Genomic DNA, 23070 nt, shown 5'->3' with positions numbered 1-23070 from the left:
AATATGTTATCGAAATATAAAAAGTGGGCAAACACTTTCTAATTGCGCTAGTACGCCAGTACAATGTTATACTTTTTGACGACAACTCGAGTGAGAGTGTATGTTCACTTGTGTCACGAAACTTCTGCACTCTGTTGATTAAAATTTGAAACACAATTAGCTTCTAAACAAGGTCAACAGTCTTCGTAAACTCGGATGTCGATGAAAATAATTAATTATTTTCGGTTCTATCGGCTGTTTTCCGACAAAGGCGGTGTAAAAGTGCGCGATAATAGTCTTCCGAAGCGGTGTCGCGGCGGCGATGAGCGCTCCCGTCGAGTCAACGATGAAAACGTTACTCGAATATGGATGACCTAAAATACGAGTGCGACGAGAAAAAAAGTCATCCGTTCCGCCGTAAAGAGTCAAAACCGGAATTATCGGTGCGAAATAACTATTCGGAATACGCGCGCTTCCCTTCGGGGTCATCTGGCGTGAAGTGCGGTAGTGCGCCGAGACGGGTACAATGTGATGTGTCAACCGGGTTGTTTACGTGATCGGCGGGCGATTGTTTGTACACAGCGGCAGCCGCTCGCTCGGCATGGAGGGCGCCAGGGAGGAGCGGCCGTGCCCCGCCGTGCGCCTGCCGCGCCTGCGGGCCGAGCCCCCCGCCGCCTGCGTCAAGCTGGAGACGGACTTCGAGCAGAGCATCGACGAGATCGCCAGCCAGCGGCTGCGCGTGAACGGGCGGCCCGAGCCGCGCAAGCGGCGCTCGCACCGCGACCCCGACTACCGGGACGACAGCGCGTCCGAGGAGTCGGAGCACTCGGCCAGCAACGGCTACGCGCGGCGCGCGGCCAAGCGGCGCGCGCCGCCCGCGCCCAAGGGCGGCAAGCCCTTCAGCCACCAGATGAGCCAGCTGCCGCGCCGCCCGCCGCCCGCCGGCAAGCCGCGCTCCATGATGGCGCTGTCGGCGCGGCGCGAGCGGCGCGCGCCCGTCACCTACCACAGCCAGATCTCCGAGGACGCCAACGCTATCAAGATCCGCATCCGCAAGGCCAGCTCCCAGCTGCAGGTGCGTGTCCCGGCTTATCTGCGCGCTTTTCTTATCTGCCTCCGCCCTGATAAACCTTCGTTCCAACAATCCATCGTAGCTCCTTGCAACTTTTACTGGGTAAATATTACTATTTCTTTGTGTTTGAAAATGATGCGGAATACTTCCAAACACGTATCATTATAGATTTGAAGAAATAGTGGTATTTACCAAGTAAAACTCAAATTCAATATGGATAGATACCACAAAGCTACTGTCGAATCAATTTATGAAACTTTTCCTAGTTTCATTATTCACTATTCAATATTCTTATGTAAATAGTAAACAATAAACTGAACACATGGCAGATAAGAAGGAATGTGTTCATTTGTTCGGTTCATTGCAAAATACTTGTATTACCACCATTAAAATTGTGAGAGATTGTAAAATGCATTCGGGGAAGTCGGGTTGTGGTCTCACGAAGTAAATAACTGCGTTCTTCCTCATACAGTGAAACCTCTATCTATCGTTTTTAAAGGGACCTATTAAAATAAACTATGAATGCGGGATTAAGAGGTTAATACACAAGGAGATACGTTCGAGTAAAGATACTGTCCTCCCAATCTGCATAACCATTGTGATCGACATTTCGCTCACTCCTTTCAAGAACGTCATATATCAAAAAACTTGATTTTTCAGGAGAACGTTTTTAAAGGTCAAACATAAAATACAATGTATTAAAAATAAATATTAAACCACTTATTTAACATTTTACTGTGCAATAGATCTTTTTAGGTTAAACCTGAATATTTTTTCTCCATTTGAAAAATATTTAGTATATTTAAAAAAATAATTAAACAATACCTTTTCTTAAAAATGCAAAAACAACATTTTCTGCCCTGTAGCGGGTAAATATTAAGTTAAAAATATGCCGCTTTTGCTGGGATATAGTACATTTTCTGGGCATTTCGAAAACATGCACAACTGAAAATTGATGATATTTGATTTATGACGTTCTTGAAAAGAGTGAGCGATTTGTTCTTTTATTTTACTGTTTTGAGTCCATAAGCCAACAGTATATTTTCGGGTTTGCAAATGATATTTTTTTGGCATCAGTTATTGAATGTGCGTAGTAGGAAGTTTTCAATCTTTCAATTCTGAAAATCAAATTCTATGCTTCTGAAAATCAAGGTACAGGCAGCGGCTCCAACCAATCAATATCAACCTTTTCCGCTGTCTCCGTCAACCTTGCATCACACAAGCTTTCGATAATTTCTATCCCACACATTGGAATATTGTTGTACAATTAATATAGCACCATTTTCGTAAAATACTACATCAAGGCTGCTTCTCTGTGACTAATGAAATACTTGATATATCTTCTTTCATCCCTATTCACTTTGAAATGGTGCATTGGGCATCTCTTCGGATCGACACAGTCTTAACTTAATCATCAATTTCATGAAGGCAAAGGGATCGGTATGTGCTTCAGATTTCTCTTTAATGTTGTGGTAAAGCATTTGGCCACTGTGCCGGAGATCCCGGGTTCGATACCCAAGGGGCGTCAAAATATATAAGTGATTTTTCACCGTAATATTGTATAAATTTGAAGCACCCTTGAGGTAGTATTTTACGAAAATGGCACTGTAAAATTATCCAAAATTATTAGTAACAATGGAAACGCTTGAAAGCGTCTTTTATACTACCTTGATCAAAAAGTTCCCGGAATCACCACCGTGTTCTCATCGGCATTCTCAGTCACCCGATTTGAATTTTCTTTTTTTCCTTAGGTTGCTACATCTGTCATTGGTATTCTATGAAATTTTCAGCTTAATAACTTGACATTTGTAAAAGTGATGCCGTATTGAGTACTTCTGCGATTGGGCGTGTTTTCGATTTTTTACAATTTTGTGTGGAAAAATGTAATGTAATGGAATTTGCTGCAGCGAGTTTTTATTAAATTTTGCAGCTTTAGTGGTGCGATGACACTGAAAATGCTAGAAAAGTGCATTCGACAACGATATTCCTATTGGGTCAACTCAAGAAACTGCTCCCGGAATGCATTACAGCATCCGATATGAGGTCATGGAAAAATCGAAGATAGCTCTGATGGCCATACCGAAAACCGATTATAAAAATTGTTTCGAGGATTGATCAAGCACTGGCATTAGTGCGTTGAAGTCGATGGGGACTACTTTGAAGGGGACAATAGCGATTTTGATGAATAATCTTGTATTTTTAATTTTCTAAACACATTCCGGGAACTTTTTGATCAAGGTAGTATATGGTTGGTAGAGAGCGGGAGATGCGTAAAAGCGTTATATTTGCTTACTTTTTGTAGAGCGTGTGAGATGCCAAAAAATACTGTACAAATCGAAACAGGATTTGCGGTTACTTACGATTAGTATACTGAGGATCGTGGGGCAGACTGTCTGAGTACAATTTGGGTTGGGGTTGATGAAAAAACCGTCCATCAATAATGTGTTAATATCACCCTGGACTGGTACGTGAAGCGCAGGGCTGATCATCTTGCATCCATGTAATTAACAATCAATGTAACACTACGTCGATGTGATGCCGCGCAGATAAGAATTAAAAGTTAGAAGATAAAACGTATCGCTCACTCCTTTCAAGAACGTCATTAATCAAAAAACTTGATTTTTCAGGAGAACGTTTTTTAAGTTTAAAAAAATAATGCAATGTGTTAAAAATAAATATCAAGCCACTTATTGAACTTTTTACTGCGCAACAGACCTTTTTAGTTAAAACCTAAAGGTTTTTTCTCCATTTGAAAAATATTTAGCATATTTAAAAAAATAATTAAACAAGACTTTTTCTTCAAAATGCAAAAACAACACTTTCTGCCCTGTAGCGGGTAAATATTAAGTTAAAAATATGCCTCTTTTGCTGGGATATAGTACATTTTCTGGGCATTCCGAAAACATGCACAACTGAAAATTGACGATTTTTTATTTATGATATTCTTGAAAGGAGTGAGCGATATGTTCACAATATTAGTAGTTTGTTCTATATACTTTTGATATATGCGACCTACATATTGAGAGTTTGTGATTTACCTTGCCGATCATTCGACAAACGACTCTTATAACACTGTTCATATCGTCTATTCATCAGCAAAGTGTGGCTCTTTGACCTTTTAAGTGCGGCTCCGGACAAATATCCGCGGGAAGGCTCTTTGACTCTACGTATTCATGCCAATAATCTTTTTCAAGCATGAACCTTATTAAAAGCAAACTGATAAATCGTCTTATTGGCGAGAACCTGGAAATGTGCTAAAAATAATGACATACAAAACTAACTTGATCAAACTTTCAAAGGAGATGCAAGGACATTATTCGCAATAAGTAGTATTCTTATGGATACCTTACTTTCAAACAATTTTTTATCAATGAAAAAAATCGTTATTGTGCGTAAAATTAAGTTTTATCGAGTGTACCCATGATTTAATACAGATCTAAAATTATAATTAAGGTGTACTAGAATTGCAAACAGTTTTGGCTCCCAAGAAATTTTTCAATTTTTGTAATGTGCATATTTGGCCCTTTGTAATGTGCATATACTCCAATATCCACTTGGTTCATTAGTAAATATGAACACGGTCTTATCACTATTGTTGTGTGTTAAATGTGAATTTTGTTTTGTTCCATCATCCATCCCAACATCGCCCGGCACATTCAGGCCAGTATCCCTTCTTAAAACAGTCATCTCACCCCTCTGGTATCATCATCTGGCCTGATCTAAAAAATGTACAGTATGGAACAATGCAAGGACACTCTAAGGCAGTGGTTCTTAACCTGGGTTCGATGGAACCTCAGGGGTTCGGTGGGTCAGATAGATAGTATATTATATGAAAGGAATATACCAAATATTATGAAAAATGATACGACATACGATACATTCATTTATCCAATAAATCTAGTATATTATATGAAAGGAATGTACCAAATATTATGAAAAATGATACAACATACGATACATTCATTTATCCAATAAATCTAGTATATTATATGAAAGGAATATATCAAATATTATGAAAAATGATACGACATACGATACATTCATTTATCCAATAAATCTAGTATATTATATGAAAGGAATATATCAAATATTGTGAAAAATTATACAACATACTATACATTCATTTATCCAATAAATCTAGTATATTATATGAAAGGAATATATCACTACTACTTCACCAACTGCACTGGTTACGCTTTCCCGAAAGGGTGGAGTGTAAACTATGCCTGCTTATGTATAAATCTATACGTTATTACGGCTCCAGAGCATCTAAAAGAGCCGTGCATTCCAGTCGAATTGGGTGATAGACTTCTCACGCTTCGATTGGCAATAGCAACCGCCATGGGTAAAGTGATCTAACATTTCCTATGTTGCTGGAATACGCATTCCTTTCAATATGTTTCTCATTCTTTTTATCCCTAGAAAACACACTTACCCATTGAGAAGAGTCAATGTACCAACCCCAATGTATAAAATTTAAGTATGGAAAAAAGAATGAATGTAGTAGAAATACAATGTTTAATACTACTACTACTACTACTACTACCATCATCACACCGTTTCTCCCGCAGGGGTAGGCAGAGAGGATGGAACGCCACACTCTTCTGTCCTGACATACACTCCTCGCCTCCTTCACATCCATACATCTAGTCATACATGCCCTCCGATTACACAGACTTTTGACACCGCCAGATTTTAGGTTCTGATTAATCTGATCGTACCAAGTCTTTTTCGGTCGTCCACGTTCTGTTTTCCCTCTCACATTTGCCATATATATTTTCTTAGTCATTCTCTCGTTATCCATTCGCTCCACATGTCCATACTACCAATACCATAAGATGTATATTCCACCATGTCCATACCACCAATACCATAAGATGTATATTCTAACCCTTATCTGCACCCAATGGTGCATAGGGCACTCCTGCGCTTCAGGGACTAGTCCGGGGTAATATTAAATAAATATTACAGTGTCATTAATATTTATTTTCACTCACCCCTGGGAATCGTACCTGGGACCTCCAGCACGGTAGACAAATACGCTAACCATTACACCACGAATCCGGACAAAAAAATACAATGTTTAAGATGTGTCTGTAGTAAATTTTTTTTACGATTGATGGACAAATATTGAAACGCGGAAAGAATGCAAGGTTGAGATAAGCATTATCGATAAAGTAAAGAAAGGAGTGTTGGCATGGTTTGGGCATGAACGAGCTGTGGAACAAATTTACTATGCCAAGGTAGCTGGAAGTAGAAGATAAAGAAGGCATGGGAGAATCTGGTACACTAAACCCTCTGAAGGGACAGGCCGGAAGTCAGAATAATCAGCATGCTTGATATGAGAAGATGCATGGATGTGGAAAAGTGAAGAATCTGTAAACACCAAAGTAATTTGGCATGATGATAACTTACTTCTCTCTTTCTCTATTCTTAATCCTGCGGATTGGTCTGCAGCGACAGATGACATCTCCTTCGCCATTCTCATCTATTTTCGGAAGCCCTCTTCAGCTCCTCCTACATCGAGCAGCCCATGTCTTCGTATAAGTCGCTTAGGTATTCGCAGCGTGGGCGTCCTCTGGCGTTTATTCCTTCGATCGTCCCCTCTATTATTTTGTGCAAGTAACTGTCTTGTCTTAGCACGTGGCCTCTTTTGGAGATAGTCGCGAGTAGCTGCTTCCTTTCTTTGATTAATCGTAGTACCTCGTCGTTGGAGATGTGGTCTCCCCAGGATATCCCGAGCATTCTATAGATCCACATCTAGATAACTTACTTAGGCAGTTATGTATTTTACGAAATATACTTTGCTTACTGTAGAAAGAGTTAAAAATATGTTGCGAGATGACAGAAAGTATGACATGAAAGAAAGACAAAAGATCTCTTCTTCCTGTCTACATCCCAACTTATCGTCTTTGTAGGCTGCTGGGGTCAGCTCTCCTCGTCCTCAGGTTTTAGGTCCTTCTGGTCACCTAGGCCATGTCTTCAAAACATCTTTTCTCTTTGCAGCGTCCAGAAGATAAATGTTTGAATTATTTAAGTATTTTATTGCATTTTATTAGAGAGTGGGAGACGCTTATAAGCGTTCTATCTGCTTACTTTTGATAGAGGCCGAGACTCGCCATAAAACATTATACAGATCGGAATCGGGTTTTCAGTTACTTGTTATATGATATAATGAAGTATACTCGGAGTCAGACTGAATATAATTAGGGTCAGGGTTGATGAAAAAATTCAATTCAATTCAATTTAATTTATTTATTTTCAACTAACATATACATTGCAAACTAAAAACTTTAAAGCGTATACATTAAATACATACAAAAATCTAAAATATACAAGAACTATTGCTAAAGGTGTAGAAGAATCCCGCTTCGGAAAACTCCTTCAGACACATAGAACAGATCAATATCCAATGAGATATTGTTCAACATAGCGGTATCTCTTCCTACAGGCATAACCATCGGCAGGTTGGTCCTGTGTATAGGAATGTGAAACGATCTATGACGACGCTGTCTTAGGTAACTATCGGGAACATACAGACCAATGTTCCGGATTATTTCAGGATTATCGATCGTACCGCGCAACAATCTATAAAAATGCAAAATCAAATACACATTCCTTCTAGTCTCTAAACTATTTTAGCCAAGAATACCCTGGAGAAACTGGGTTGGGTAGAGCCAAGGATAATAGCCATACTCTCATGTAGAGATACCTCAGAAACTTCTTTTGGACTTTTCTACCATAAGAGAGTACTTAAGCTCGTGTGGCCCCCAAATCATCAAGCCACTCTCGAATCTACTTCGCACCAAGGAGTTGTAAAGAGTTCTCAGCACGCGGGTATTTTCGAAAACCCTTGCAAAACTGCCCTATAACAATGCGCTAAGTAACTTAATTCAACAATAATAATAATTATTAAAATAAATTCTCCGCCCGCCCTTGTGGAGAATGATTTGTTGGTACATTTGCATTTGAAGATAAATTATGTAAATTTTGTCAGTATCAACATATTTATGTTTCTTTTAATCATTGACTTTGAGAATCACATGATTTCCTATCTAGATTACTTTAAGCCGTAAATTTATTTTCACGGTCGCTTAAAAAATAACTAAAATAAATAAACTAACTAAAATAACCTTTAATGAAAGCAGTTAATATTAATTATGTCGATAAAGAGGGGAGTGCACTGCTCAATATAAAGAAATAAGATCGGAAGCCAATAAAAACTAATGCAATATATTGACCATTCGACTTTAAAATGTTATCAGCAATACTGCTTTTTTTTTTTAATTTTTAGGGTGTATTTCCATGTCTTAAAACTGTTAAAAATAAACATTTATGTTGCCAAATTGAGAGTTTTATCTCGCTGTTTTTGTCCACCTCTGCTGCAGTCGTTTGGCTACCGTGCTGAAGGCCCCGGGTTCGATTCCCGGGGGGGGTCAAAATAAATATAAGCTATTTTCTCTCTGATATTGATCCATTACCCTGGACTGGTACAATAAACCCGCCACCTTGCCTTCCTGCAATCAATCATTAAGATAACAAACACTAAAAAAAATATTATATAAAAGTACCCTATGCACCATTACGTGCAGATAAGGGTTAGAAAAATAGAAGAAGAAGATTCTTTTTTGCTCTAAATCCTCATACAAAGATTGAAAAAAGTGGAATGGTAGCTTTTCCCAGAGAAAATGCGAATATATGACGGTATTTGCATTTGTACCCAGTGTGATGTTCGCCTGTCTATAGAGAAATATCACTGTTTACATTTTATTAAAGCACTAATTGATATTGCTTATAAATCAGATAAAGATATTTACTGATAACACTGCACGGACCCTTGACCCCAGTGAATCCTCATTACGTCTTTTATATAATCTAGCCATACATATTAATTGTAACACTAAAGTATCACATTATGTAGCACTGATTGCGTGAACTCTTAAAAGGTCTAATTGTGTGTAAATTTTTTTGTCACATTTCTATAAGTTCAACAGAAAATCACTATTTAATAAAACAACAAGTATATAGTTTAATTTTTAAATATTAAAATGTTGGCATTTTAATATTTAACTACTACTACTACTACTACTACCATCACGCCATTTCCCCGCAGGGGTAGGCAGAGAGGATGGAACGCTACACTTTTCTGTCCTGACATACACTCCTCGCCTCCTTCACATCCATACATCTAGTCATACATGCCCTCCGATTACGCAGACTTTTGACACCGCCAGATTTTAGGTTCTGATTGATCTGATCGTGCCAAGTCTTTTTCAGTCGTCCACGTTCTGTTTTCCCTCTCACATTCGCCACATATATTTTCTTAGTCATTTAATATTTAATATAGGAACTAAACAATTGTTTCGCCTTGTTATGGAAAATTTCAAACTACTGTCTGACTGTAGTTTGAAAATGCCATAGCAAGGTGAAAAAATTGTCAAAAATTTGATTTTTATGTGTTTTTAATAATAAAATACAACTTAGTAGACTCTAAACATCAGTGTTTGATTTTAACACATTTCAGACAGGTATTTTTTACGCCTGCAGACCGCTTGCGACGGGATTAGATAATTATGTGCATATAGTTAAGCTTTGAATTTTTTGAACATTGAAAGCTTTTACTAAAAAGACTTTGTTTTTTGATCCACTCACATTTTTACTAACAACCAACTAGTTTCGGCAACAAACTGTTGCCCTCTTCAGCGTTTAATTTATTACATTATTATTATTATATTTAATTATATTTAATTTATTTCTCAAAATAATAACCATATAGTTAAGACCTAAAATAATGAGATTGGTGTATAATATTAATATAAAAACATTGAATAATTCTTTGTTTTCTATTGAAATGAGACCGGTGCAGAAGGTAAAAATACCCTTCCCGTCTTTAAGAATCAATCGACCGAATTGGTAGAAATACCTTTCCCAACCTTAGTGTGTTAATATTTAATATGTAAATTAAAATAGAGTTCTACAAATTAAATGCCAAATCTATAAAAAACATAGTTTTTTCTACTGTTTTATTTGTTTTGTCTTTACAGACAAAATAACTAGACACTGTCTACAACAGGGGTTCCCAATCTTTTTCAGCCCGCGGCGCACTTACAAGCTTAGTATTTTGTCACGGCGGCCTACATTAGTAAGCTATTTGGAATAGATATAGTGACTATATATAGGGTTTTTCAATAAAGAAATTTTGAATTTTTACAGTCAATAGCGACCATATTGTTGATGCTACATCTGATGCACACTTTGTTTTATTAAAATTTAAAAATAGAAAGCACTTAATGAAAGATCCTGTATATATTATAGTCCAAAGAAATAGGTTCCTACAATAAAAGTAGTCGGGTAGATAGGCGCAAAAATTAAAACATCCACAATATGAAACAATATGAAAGTTATATTATATTTGCAAGAACTCAGATTTGAAATAGAGAACAACAAAAAAAGAGAATATTTGTGGTTTCGGATGATAGAGGATCGACTCACGGCACACCAGGGCGCCGCGGCGCAGACTTTGGGAACGCCTGGTCTACAACACTCTTGAAGGGTGAAAAGCCATAAAAGAAGAAGAGGAATGCAAGCACACTCGTCCTGCGAACCTCGCACATCTATCACTCTCTTTCACACTCAGTAAGCTTGTTCTCTGGTTGCAGAAGCCGCGGCGGAGTAAGTCCCGCCCTGCGGCGCCCCCCTCCCCCTCCACCTCGAGCGAGTCGGACGAGGAGGAGGAGGAGGAGCCGGAGGAGCAGGAGGAGCGGGAGGAGCGCGTGATGGTGGCGGACGAGGAGGAGGAGGAGGAGCCGGAGGGGGGGGAGGACGAGGAGGACGGCGAGGAGGAGGAGGAGCGAGAGCCGGAGCCGGCGTGCTCGGCGCCCGCGGTCGTGGCGCCCGTGCGGATACGGGCGCCGCGCCAGACCAAGACTGTTACCAATAAAGGTGAGAAGACAATCTTAGAGTCATGACCCTTCTATCAGGTGCGTGCATTCCATATAGGCAGAAAAGCAGTGCCGATCCTAACTTACTCGCGTGACATATCGCTCACTCCTTTCAACAGCGTCATAAATCAAAAATTGTCAATTTTCAGTTGTGCATGCTTTCGGAATGCCCAGAAAATGTTCTACATCCCAGAAAAAGCGGCATATTAACTTAATATTTACCCGCTACAGGGCAGAAAGTGTTGTTTTTGCATTTCGAAGAAAAGGTTTTGTTTAATTATTTTTTTAAATATACTAAATATTTTTCAAATGGAGAAATAACCTTCATGATTTACCTAAAAAAATCTGTTGCACAGTAAAAAGTTCAATAAGTGGCTTAGTATTTATTTTTAATACATTTTATTATATTCTTAAACTGTAAAAACGATCTCCTGAAAAAGTTTTTTTATATATGACGTTGCTGAAAGGAGTGAGCGATATCTCACACAAAGCTAACTACAAATGGGTAAGAAAGCCGTTTGCAGCTCTGGATACTGCCTTTAGCAAGTTACACGGCAGCACCCATAAATATTGTACACAAATACATTGTTTGTGATATTGTGTCACACTACCATGTTTTTATTTTTTTAGAAAGAGAAGAGAGAATTTTTAAAAAAAAAATTAAATTACGGTAAATTGTAAAGCGACTTTGAGGTGATTTTTTTTATATAGCGTCGTAACAAGGTCGCTATATACATTTTACAATAAATAAATAAATAATGGAAAATTAGACAGGCGCCGTGGCGTAGTTGGGCAGACGTTTGATTGCGAAAATAGCGTCGCGGATTCGATTCCCGCCAAGTGCAAAATAAATTCAATACAGATTTATTTTAAATTGGTCTGGGTGTTTGTGATGTATTTTTCACATGTACCTTCCCTATCCTTACTATCCTACCTGCAGACAAGACTAATAGAGGCATTATGGGTTATTCCTTTAACCCTTAGAGTGCGAACGGTCGATAGATGGACTCTCTATTAATGCATATAAAGTGCGGAGCGTCGGAATACCGACTATTGCGCAATTTGATTTAGGTATCGACCTGTACGGACGTGTCTTAGCGCGCGCATGTATAACGTTTTTAATAAGTTAATAACATTTATAAACAATCATTTCAAATTATTTTGCTGTAAATTTAATATTGATTTTTGTATTTTTTTAGGTAAAAGTTTTTATATTTGTACCTACAAAATGTCAAATTCGTCAAGTAGTTAGTGATGATGAAAAGCAATTAGCAATTTATGCAAAATATGAGAAAATAAGCTCAGCACTATAAGGGTTAAAAAAAAAAAAATGAAGGTGCTAGCTTTCTGAGTTCCAACATCAGGAACATCATCCCCTCCCTCCCTAGTGGCTAGCTGGAGTCCCAGGGATGATCAAGAATTAAAACAGTTCGGGATCAATTTAGTCCGATGGGTATAATTCGGCTGTCCAAACTCAAAACACAGTAAGGGACATTTTTTTGTGGAACGTTTTTTTTTTGCGCTCTTGGACTAAGTAGATTCTACTTAATCCAAAAATGCAAAAAAAAGTATTACAAAAAATGTCCCTAGTAACGGATTCTTCATTCTTAAGTAGAATTAAACACGGTAGTGTTTTAAGTCCGCCTCCGCCTCCGCCTCTGGAGGTTCTGGGTTCGATTCCCAGGGGGGGTCAAATAAATATATGTGATTTTTTCACTGTAATATTTATTCAATATTACCCTGGACTGGTACCTGAAGCAGAGGGCTGATCACCTTTCCTTCATATGTAAACGATCAAGATAATCTTCTCTGCGTTTATATGACGCAGTGCCCTATGCACCATTGGGGTGCGGATAAGGGTTTTATATATTATATAGTGTTTTAAGTTTGGACAGCCGACTTAGGGGAGAGTTTTAAGTTTTGTTTGTGTTGCAGCCCCGAAGGTCCAGGCAGCGGAGCCGGCCCGGCCGCCGGTGAACGCCGGGCCGTGGGGAGCCGGCATGCCCGAGGAGGTGCTGGTCGCCATCTTCAGGCACGTGGTCTCCGACCAGGGCACGCTGCCTGCCCTCATCAGGTATCTACTTCAATGTTAAAAATTAAAAAACGGTGAAATAAGGAGAGAATGCAAGGAGGCGTCACCGATGAAATTAAGAAAGGTGTGTTGAGGTGGTTTGGGCATGTGAAACAAATATGTCGAGAAAGAACGGTGAAACAAATATATGAGGTGAATTTAGGAAATAGAAGCAGAAGAAAACCTTGCTTTACCTTGCTTATTATATACAAGGTGGATTTTTGTCCGCCTCCGTAGTGTAATGGTCAGCACACTGGGCTACCGTACCGGAGGTCCCGGGTTCGATTCCTAGGGGAGGTCAAAAAGATACATGTGATTTTTTCACTAATATTTATTCAATATTACCCTGGACTTGTACCTGAAGCGGAGGGCTGATCACCTTTCCTTCATGTTTTAACGATCAAGATAACACTGCGTTTGTATGATGCAGTGCCCTATGCACCATTGGGTATATAAGGGCGGATAAGGGTTTGAAGAAGAAGGATTTTTGTTTCTTGTAACTTAAAAAAAAAATGTTGTACTTTAATCTGTGTTGGGAACAATAGGGATAATCTAATGTGGGCCAATCAGGAACTTCTCAGCATTTGCTTGTTGCTGGAAGGAAGCCACGTAAAACTCCTCAGGAGAATCTGGACTGTTGACTGTCGTCAGCAGACCTTCCGTTCCACTAGAAGAGGGTTGGGCATTTTGTGTCCTAGCTTGGTTTACGGTAGCAATGTCCTTGACTATTTTTATCATGTGTGGCTTGACCAGGTTGGGCGAGGTGTGCAAGCGCTGGCACACGGCGAGCGTGACGCCGGCGCTGTGGGAGAGCGTGGAGCTGGCGCACAACACCAAGGACAAGTGGAAGACGGACCACCGCCTGGTCTGGCTGCTGGAGAACAGGCTCTCCATGTGCCGTCACCTTAATCTGAGTAAGAAATAATCCTCTTCTCAATCTGCCTCTAATACCAACGATAAAAAATATTAATTTGTAAATTCTCATGCACAGTGGAACCTCTCATAACGAGCAAAAAAGTGGAAAAAGTTATTGAAAGAATTGAAAGAATTTTTTTTTACAAAATACATATTTAAATAATACAAAATACAGTGAAACCTCAATCTATCGTTCCTCGAATAATCGTTTTCCCGGATGTGTCGTTTATTTCTTCTACCCCAAATTAATTTCATACAAAAAGATCGTTTCTATCCACCATTTTACTGCATGCATCGTTTGAATTATGCTACATATTTGATTAAATTTTTCTGTTTTTTTTTTGTTTTTACATTCTTTTAAATTTTCTCAATTTTGTCACATTCGACGACAATATTCCTATGTGTGGGATACAGACTATCAAAAGGTAGTATGATGGATACAGCAGAAGAGGTCTGAAGATCTTAGGGTTCTGTTCAACTTTGTATTTTTTTTTTTAATAAATACATTTATTTACATCTAAAACTTGTATTCTTAATATTTTAACCTACCAATGGTTATGCAGATAGGGAGGACGATATTTTTTCTTGATCGTATGTCCTTATGTATTGACTTCTTTATCCCGCATTCATAGTTTATTTCAATAGGTCCCTTTAAAAACGAGAGATAGAGGTTTCACTGTAGTTGGTAAATATACAATACATTTCATATATAACGTTTCTACCTCTCTAATAAAGTAGATATTTGTGTTTAGAGAGGGAGTTCGTTTTACAATTATTTTTGTTTTAAACAAAGTAAATTTTTTTTAAATGTATTCTTTGGTATGGAGTCTAGGTAGGGGTGAGTCTTATATGTTTTTTTATTTTGGTTTTAAATATTTAATAATTATTAATAGATTTTAAGTTTTCCGGAAATTTATAAAAAAAAAATTTAACTGCGTAAGTATAATGGTTTAATGCTGCTGTTGTTCTACATCTGTGTAATACTAAATTATTGTTGTAATATTAAATTATGAGTGATGCTTTGCATAACGAGTTACAGAAAAAAGGGCAAGTCCCCTTTTCACGGTACTCACTTGTGAGCCGGGACTTCCACGCCAGTCAAAACAAAAAATGTTTCGCATAACGAGTAAGATTCTGGACCAAATTATGCTGTTATGAGAGGTTCCATTGTACATGTTGCATTTTATTTTCCATCATCAGATAATAATAAAAATAAAAATAATTCTACCTCAAGGGCGCTTATAAAAACTTGGATAATAATAGGATGATGATGATAATGATAGACAAAAAATAATAATAAAATGTTGTCAATCGGTCTCGGGACGTTGAGTGGGCCGAGTCTGGAGCTTGCAAAAGATGAGCTGACAAATTGTAATGCCTTTCTCTCGATGTTCACGGGCTGGAGAATGGCCAAGATATTGGGCAGGACGCCTCCCTGAGCGACGGTCACGCTGGAGAGCAGCTTGTTGAGCTCCTCGTCAATGTGGATGGCCAACTTCCAATTCCCAGACTAGCACGGTTCAAACAGGACTTCGCTTTTATACCCCATTTTGCCGTCCTTACGTGATCCGACATGATGGTTTTTCTGAGATTTTCCGCTTTCGCTTGCGTACAAATTGGAGTTAAATTTGAGTTGAAATTGTGGGAGGTAAATTTGTAAATTCTCATATACATTTTGCATTTGTGACATTTTTACTTTCCATCTTCTTCCTGGCTACATTCCAACTTATCATTTATTTATTTTATTTTATTTGTTTGGGAATTGTACAGCTTTACATATAAAAAATGATATAATAAACAATAGTTGCATTAACAATAATAAACATTACATTACATTAACAAAAATAGTTAAGTTTAAAAAAAAGCCAATTAAACAATTCCACATTTATGTTATAATAACTATTAAAAAACATTCAGAGATTTAAAAAAAAGGGTATGGTATAGAAAAAAAATATTGCAGGGAGGAGAAGGATCATCTTTGTAGACTGCTGGGGTTGGCTCTCCTCGTGCTCAGGTTGTAGGTCCTTCTGTCATGGACAACGTCACCTAGGCCATGTCTTTGAACCATGCAACATCCATGTATTTTTGGTCTTCCTCTAGATATCTTTCGAGGAAGATCCATTGCGTTCTCATGTACACGTTGCATTTGTGATATGTTTATTTTCCATCATCAGGTAACTGGAAAGTGTCGGATTTCCCGTGGGTGATCAGCAGTCTCGTGGAGTGTAGTCCGCTCCTGGAGGAGCTCAACCTGACGGGCTGGAACAGGCTCACCATTGACCAGCTGCGCGAAATCTCCCAAGGCCTCCCCAAATTAGCCCGACTAGACCTCAGCAGCACGGTAAATACCACCCGCTTATTCCATCTATCTACCCAAGGATGATATTTCCGTACTTAAATGACTATATAAATTATGCCGCTATTATTTGCTAAATGAACTGTATTTTGGCACTTTTATGAATGTACCGTAGAACGGGGCTACCTTGAACATTGATGTGTTACTTGAGCCCAGTACAATTTTTTTTATTTAGATTGTGGTATCGATCGAAGTATCGTGACAATAAGTGTCACCTGTCAGGGAAACAATGAATCATGCCGATACGTTCATTATTGTAGACCAAATACAGATCTAAATTTTTTTTTTGTACTGGGCTCAAGTAACACATCAAAGTTCAAGTAGCTCCGTTCTACGGTACATAGTTTATATTGGCACTTTTAATTTATTTATATTTTTGTATTGTATTATTATCTATTGTATTCTTTCCAGCACCCTCTACTATAACAAAATGTATGCCCACACACAGGCCATGCCTTTGCAAGATCTTTTTTGTATTAATATAATAGAATATTTTTGTAAAAAAAAAATTGTAAAAAAAATAAATAAAATTGTTGCCAGGAAATTATTGATTTTTGTTAATGCAAAGAAAATTATGTCAACACATGAAGGAAAGGTGATCAGCTATCTGCTTCAGGTACCAGTCCAGGGTAATATTGAATAAATATTAAAGTGAAATTTGACCGGGACCTCCAGTACGGTAGTCAAGCATGCCCACCACTACGGAGGCGGACAATTTATTGGTGCTCACCTGAGTCATTCAGAATCGTGCATAAATCATTATGCAAATTGCCGTGACCGCTCCTTGCCGTGTGTAAGGGAAACTTAAGAACAGACAAAGCGAGGATATGAGCAGGGTTGCCAATCCGGCCACAAAATGAAGTAGAGATAACGCCCCGTTAATGTTTTGATTCCAGTCGGACTCGGGGTCGTCGGGCGGGTGTCTGTCGCAGGCGAGCCTCACGCAGATGACGCAGTGCATGGGCGGGCGGCTGACGCACCTCACGCTGGCCAACAACAAGCTGGCGGCGCTGCCCGTGATCCTGAACTCCATCGCGGCCAACTGCCCCGCGCTGCAGCTGCTGGACCTGTCCAACCTGTGGGCCGTGTCGCACCCGGCCATGGTGCCCCTGGAGCGCCTGCAGAGGGGCTGCCCGCTGCTGCGCGTGCTCCGCATCACCAACTCGCAGGTCGTGCTCGCCGGGGTCACCACGCAGGAACAGGTACCTCCCCCACTGGCCTTTTTTTATATTTTTTAACCCTTATCCGCACCCCAATGATGCATAGGGCACTGCATCATATAAACGTAGTGTTATCTTGATCGCTAACACATGAAGGAAAGGTGATCAGCCCTCCGCTTCAGGTACCAGTCCAGGGTAATATTGAATAAATATTAGAGTGAAAAAATCACTTATATTTATTTGACCCCCCTGGGAATCGAACCCGGGACCTTCAGTACGGTAGCCGAGTGTGCTGGGCTTTTTACTCATATATTAATTAACCTTTCCCTCCCGGTGACATATTTACTACAACTCGACTTTAAAAAGAGAATATCAATATGAAATATAATAGATTCAGGCTCAGAATTCTTGTATTCCTAGCCTAGCATAAAGGTGGGGACTGACCAGAGCATTTCGTCGTAGTGTAACGTCGCTCGCGCTCCGACTACGGATGGAGAGCTCGGCTCACTGTACTGACTATACGAATGCTCGCATCGTAACGTGTTATGTTATGACGAAGTGGCTCTGGTCAGTCCCCACCATTATTGTAATATAAAGCTATTCATTAGCAGCGACGGAAATAAATAATTTGTTCAAAAAATAATAAGCATCTCCCGCTCCCTACCAACAGTATGCAAAGACGCTTTTAAGTGTTTCCCTTTAAAATGTGCATACATTTTGATGATACGGTGTGCGTCACTACCAGATGGAGTCGCCCGGGTTCCCGCTGCTGGAGGAGCTGTCGGTGGCGTGCCCCTCCACCAACTACAAGCTGGTGGACGACGAGGCGCTGGGCCGCATCCTGAAGGCCTCCACGTGCCTGCGCCTGCTGGACGTGCGCGGCTGCATCCGCATCACCGACTCGGGCCTCATCAAGGTGCCCGCCTGGGACCTGCAGCACCTCTTCCTCAGCGGTAACTATCACAATAATCTTCTACTTCTTCTTTTTGTAGATCCTAAGGATCTGTTTGTGCCTCCGCATGTCGCTCTCGGGATGTTGACTCCCAGCTGTCTTTCCATCTTTTCGGAGGTCTGCCTGGGCGTCTGCGTCCTTCAGGGTTTCCTTGGAGGGCGATACGTGGAAGTCTGTCTTCTGACATTATGTTTATATGTTCCTTCCAATATCGCCTTCGTTGTCATCCCCACCTCACAATATCCTCCGTCTTACACATGCTCCGTATGTCGGTATTCCTTACTCGGTCTCGCAATGTGTTTCCGGTTATGGATCGGAGAGTCTTCATCTCGGAGGTTCGAAGCCGAGATTTTGTTCTGGAAGTATCTGCTCTTGCCTCAATCCCATAAGTGCCTATTGGTCGAACACATGTTTTGTATATTTTCATTTTACTTTCTATTCTCATGTGTTTGTTCCTCCACACCGAGTTTCTGAGGCATCCTGATAAAACTGCAGCCTTGTTTATTTGTTTCTGAGTCTCACCATAATAATCATCTTTTTTAAACCACGCCTCCATCCGTGGTAGTTTATATGTATTATAAAGATACTAAGTGTGATACATATCTACAAATCAGTAAGGAAAGCTTTTTGTAATAATGCATTATTTCTTATAATTTTTTTTCAAATTTATTGACACTTGATCAAAGATGTCCCTGTAAAGATAGAATTATCATTTTGATTGAAATTTCAAATAAAATCAGTTAGAAATCAAAACTTTACATCCCAGGTATAGTTTTTTATAGAGTTTTTTTTTTCTAGTTTTCTTGTTAATTTATCACTTTTCTGATCTAGACACTCGATAAAATACGTGCATAATAGTTATATGTACCATATTTATTGGTAAAACAGTAAAGGTTATAATATTATAAGATATTCCAAACCATCTCAACACACCTTTCGTAATTTTATCGATAATGCTTATCTCAGGTTTGCATTCCTTCCTTATTTCACTATTCGAACATCTATCATACATTGTTGAGATTTTGTCTAACTTCTGATTTTATTCCATCGCAACTTTCCAGGTTGTTGTGTGACGCGGCAGTCGAGTTCATGTCTGGAGCTAATCTGCGAGAAGTGGTCGCACAGCCTCCTGGAGGTGGACCTGGCCTGGTCCACCGCCAAGCAGCCTCTGGATGCCGCCGTGGATGCTCTGGCCGACAAAGGGAAGGACAGCAAACTGCGGTAATTTAGTTTTGCACATACATATCGCTCACTCCTTTCTACGATGTCATAAATCAAAAATCGTCAATTTTGAGTTGTGATATCATCAATCCCAGCAAAAGCGGCATATTTTTAACTTAATATTTACTGCTACAGGGCAGGGTTCGATTCCCAGGGGGGGTGAAAATAAATGTTAGTGATTTTACACTGTAATTTTTATTTAATATTACCCTGGACTGGTTCCTGAAGCACAAGAGTGATCACCTTGCCTTCATGTAAGTAATGATCAAGATAACACTGCGTCAATTCGATGCAGTGCCCTATGCACCTTTGGGTGCGGATAAGGGTTATAAGTAATAACAGGGCAGAAAATGTTGTTTTGCATTTTAAAGAAAAAGTATTGTTTAATTATTTTTTTAAATATACTAAATATTTTTCAAATGGAGAAAAAACCTCCAGGTTTTACCTAAAAAGATCTGTTTTTCAGTAAAAAGTTCAATAAGTGGCTTGATATTTATTTTTAATACATTGTGTTTTATTTTTAAACTTTAAAAACGTTCTCCTGAAAAATCAAGTTTTTTTGATTTATGACGTTCTTGAAAGGAGTGAGCGATATAGGTTGCATGGTGTGTCGGACTATGATCCCAATTGTCCCAAAATGGAACCTGGCAGTATGATAATGAGTGATACTAAAATGATTTTGCTATCACCACAATTGTATCACATTGGTAACTAAGCCAATAGATCAAGGTACCATTGCGGCATTGAAAAATAAAAACGTTTATAGCTAAAAAACTCCTTTTATGCATATACTGAGACAGTTTTTCGATGGTAATTTGTGATTTTTGTTGACAAAATAATAAAAGCAGTTAATGAAAACAGTGATTTGAATATTTAGAATTGTTTTGTAAATTATGAGCATTTTTTTAAGGGGTAAATGTGTTAACAATTTCACTACGATTTTACATTGAACAAAAAAAATCATATTTTTACCAAAAATTCGGCCAGAATATTATTTTTTTAATACTTTTTCAAATTATGGCAAAATTTTAATCATAATTGTTAAGATTAGGAAGTTTTAACTGAAGTCATTATTAAATATATGGAGAGAAGTAATCTATTTGTAATATCATAATCTATAAAGTGTTTCTTTCTTTGGCAGGATATTAAATCTCCGCGGTTCGTGCGTTTCCTTTGATCCTGTGAAAAATATACTTTTAAAGTGTCCAAACTTAGACTCTGTTAACCTGGCGTCGTGTAGGGCTCTGCCTCGGGGCATCAAGAGACTCTACACCGGACAGGAACTGCAGGACCTCAGGGATAGCTTCGATCCTGTCAAGAAGAAGGAAAAAGAGGAGCAGGAGAGGCTAGCCAAAGAGAAGAAGAAGAAAGCTCAAGATGATGCCAAACAGAAACTAGAAGACGCAAAGAGAAGCAAAGAAGAGGGGACTAAACTGAAAGAGGAAGGAAAGAACACCCCTATTAAAGACGAACAGATCAAAAGTCCGGATAACAGTAGTTTAGTGTCGGAACCCGATAGAGACGATGTAAAAGGAGACATCAAGAGCCCGGATTCCGCTATGAGCAGCCCCGCGGCCGTCCGAGCCAGTCCCGGAATGAAGGCTAGCGAAAGCGACGCAACGGCCTCCGTGAGGTCTGCCGAGCAGGACTACTCGCCTCAAACCATCGCCGCGCACAACTCGAGTCCGGCGCCCCGGAGCGCGCTGTCCGCGCACGAGGCCTTCTCCCCCCAGCCCAGCACCAGCGCCATCTCCACGCCGCGCCAGGAGTTCAGTCCGGCAGGGCCGGTGAGCGGCTCCAACCTGGACGCGGACTCGCGGCAGGACGCGCGGCCCTGGAGCCTGGAGCGCTACAGCCCGCTGCGCAAGGACACGCCCTCCTCGCAGGCGAGCCCCTACTCGGTGCAGAGCCCGTGGAGCCTGGAGCAGTACGGGCCGGCGGCGGGCGCGTGGGCGTGCGGCGCGCTGGCCAGCCCGGACGCGGGCGTGGTGAGCTCCTCGGGCAAGCAGTGGAACCTGAACCGCTTCAGCCCCATGGCGCGCGCGGAGGGCGGCGCGCCGGGCCCGCTGCCGCCGCGGGAGCCCGTGAGCACCACCACCTACTGCGCGGAGCCGCCCGCCTTCCGCGCCTACCGGGACCCCATCAACGGGCCCGGCGTGGACTGAGCCCCTTCGCCCATAAGTCTGACTAGAGAATGACTAGGATAATTTAGCGCTAGCATATACCCCCGCGGGACTACGCATAGAGGTTAAGGATCCGGTAGAACGTGTGAAAGTGCGCTTCGTAATGTTGGATTGTTTCTGTTGCTATTTTTGTATCCGATCTAAATGTTTGATATTGTTGAAGATTTTATTATGAAATCGTTTTGTACAATACGATAATTATTACGACTGTACATATAGTGCTAATATAGTGGACCGCGGTGGTAGACGTTTCCTCTACCGGACATTACCGCGCATTTATCTAAGAAATACTTCGGCTTCCTTTTCTTACAAAAGACACATATTATTTAAATTGTACTTATGTATCGATGTTTACATACTATTTTTTCTGTTTTATATTGTCTTTTTAACTTTGGAAAATACTATTATTTATTGAACTATTTTACCATATGGTTTTTTAATTAGTCGTAAGTCTATATTTTTATGTTTTATGTATGTATGGATGGACATTTTACTAAATCATTCTATGTGCGGATATATATTATTACAAACCAGATACTTTTCCAACATGTGTAGGAACTGTGAAAATGCCATGTCAATCTGTTTTTTTTTTAAATTTATTTACTTTGAAGATATCGCATTGGGAATTCAAGTTAAAAATGACAAGATTCAATTAGTTCCGATAAAGTTTTAAATTTAAATTTTACTTGGTAAATACCACTATTTATCAAAATCTTTTGCGACATGCGTATTCAACAACATTATCACTTGGACTAAATTTGAAAGCTGTTTCTTTGGGACGTAGAAGTATGAGAAAGAGACAGAAGTTATTTATTTTTTATCTTGCCCAGTATTTGTTTGCAAGTAAACAAAAAAAAACTCATTTTATATTATTTGAAATGTCATAATCTTGTATTCACATATATATGTTCATGTATTTTTTGTTGAATTACATTTTTGCCAGAATTTTATTGTTAGATAACAATTTTCTAGTGATTCTTTGAACATTTTCCGTAAAAATTGTCCAATATGTGATTATTTTGATGGGCAACGGTGTCTTCACAAATTTTACCATTGTGTTTTTGTATCCAAATTATCTGAGCAACAAATATTTATATATACTGTGAAACCTTCATTTAACATAAAAACAATTCACTATCGCATTTGATATTTGTATTTTTCTTCTTACAAACATAAACCCAATTTAGTAAACTTCGAAATTCGATACAATGTCAAAAATA

The 23070-nt window shown here is 39.4% G+C and overlaps 1 protein-coding gene across 1 annotated transcript; it reads left to right on the top strand.

Moving 5' to 3' along the window:
• The first annotated feature begins 57 nt into the window (after nt 1–57).
• Nucleotides 58–22992, top strand: Fbl6 (F-box and leucine-rich repeat protein 6). Its single transcript, XM_088260572.1, has 9 exons — nt 58–1054; nt 10711–10993; nt 12928–13066; nt 13817–13977; nt 16153–16319; nt 17231–17536; nt 18240–18447; nt 19508–19667; nt 20809–22992. Exons 1-9 carry the CDS (start codon nt 581–583, stop codon nt 21830–21832), a joined length of 2922 nt encoding a protein of 973 aa, XP_088116698.1. The 5' UTR covers nt 58–580; the 3' UTR covers nt 21833–22992.
• Nucleotides 22993–23070: the final 78 nt, after the last annotated feature.

Source organism: Brachycentrus maculatus, unplaced genomic scaffold (genome assembly GCF_059751285.1).
Source record: "Brachycentrus maculatus isolate JH-2025_06_01 unplaced genomic scaffold, ASM5975128v1 h1tg000139l, whole genome shotgun sequence".
In the NCBI taxonomy this organism is placed as follows: Eukaryota; Metazoa; Arthropoda; class Insecta; order Trichoptera; family Brachycentridae; genus Brachycentrus; species Brachycentrus maculatus.
This window is presented reverse-complemented; position numbering and strand designations above follow the sequence as displayed.

Excerpts from the sequence above, each read along its gene's own strand:
- Fbl6 (XM_088260572.1), top strand. The coding sequence starts at position 581 with ATGGAGGGCGCCAGGGAGGAGCGGCCGTGCCCCGCCGTGCGCCTGCCG. Across the intron at positions 13,067-13,816 it reads ACGCTGCCTGCCCTCATCAG|GTTGGGCGAGGTGTGCAAGC; the intron begins GTATCTACTTCA and ends TGGCTTGACCAG. Across the intron at positions 16,320-17,230 it reads GACTAGACCTCAGCAGCACG|TCGGACTCGGGGTCGTCGGG; the intron begins GTAAATACCACC and ends TTTTGATTCCAG.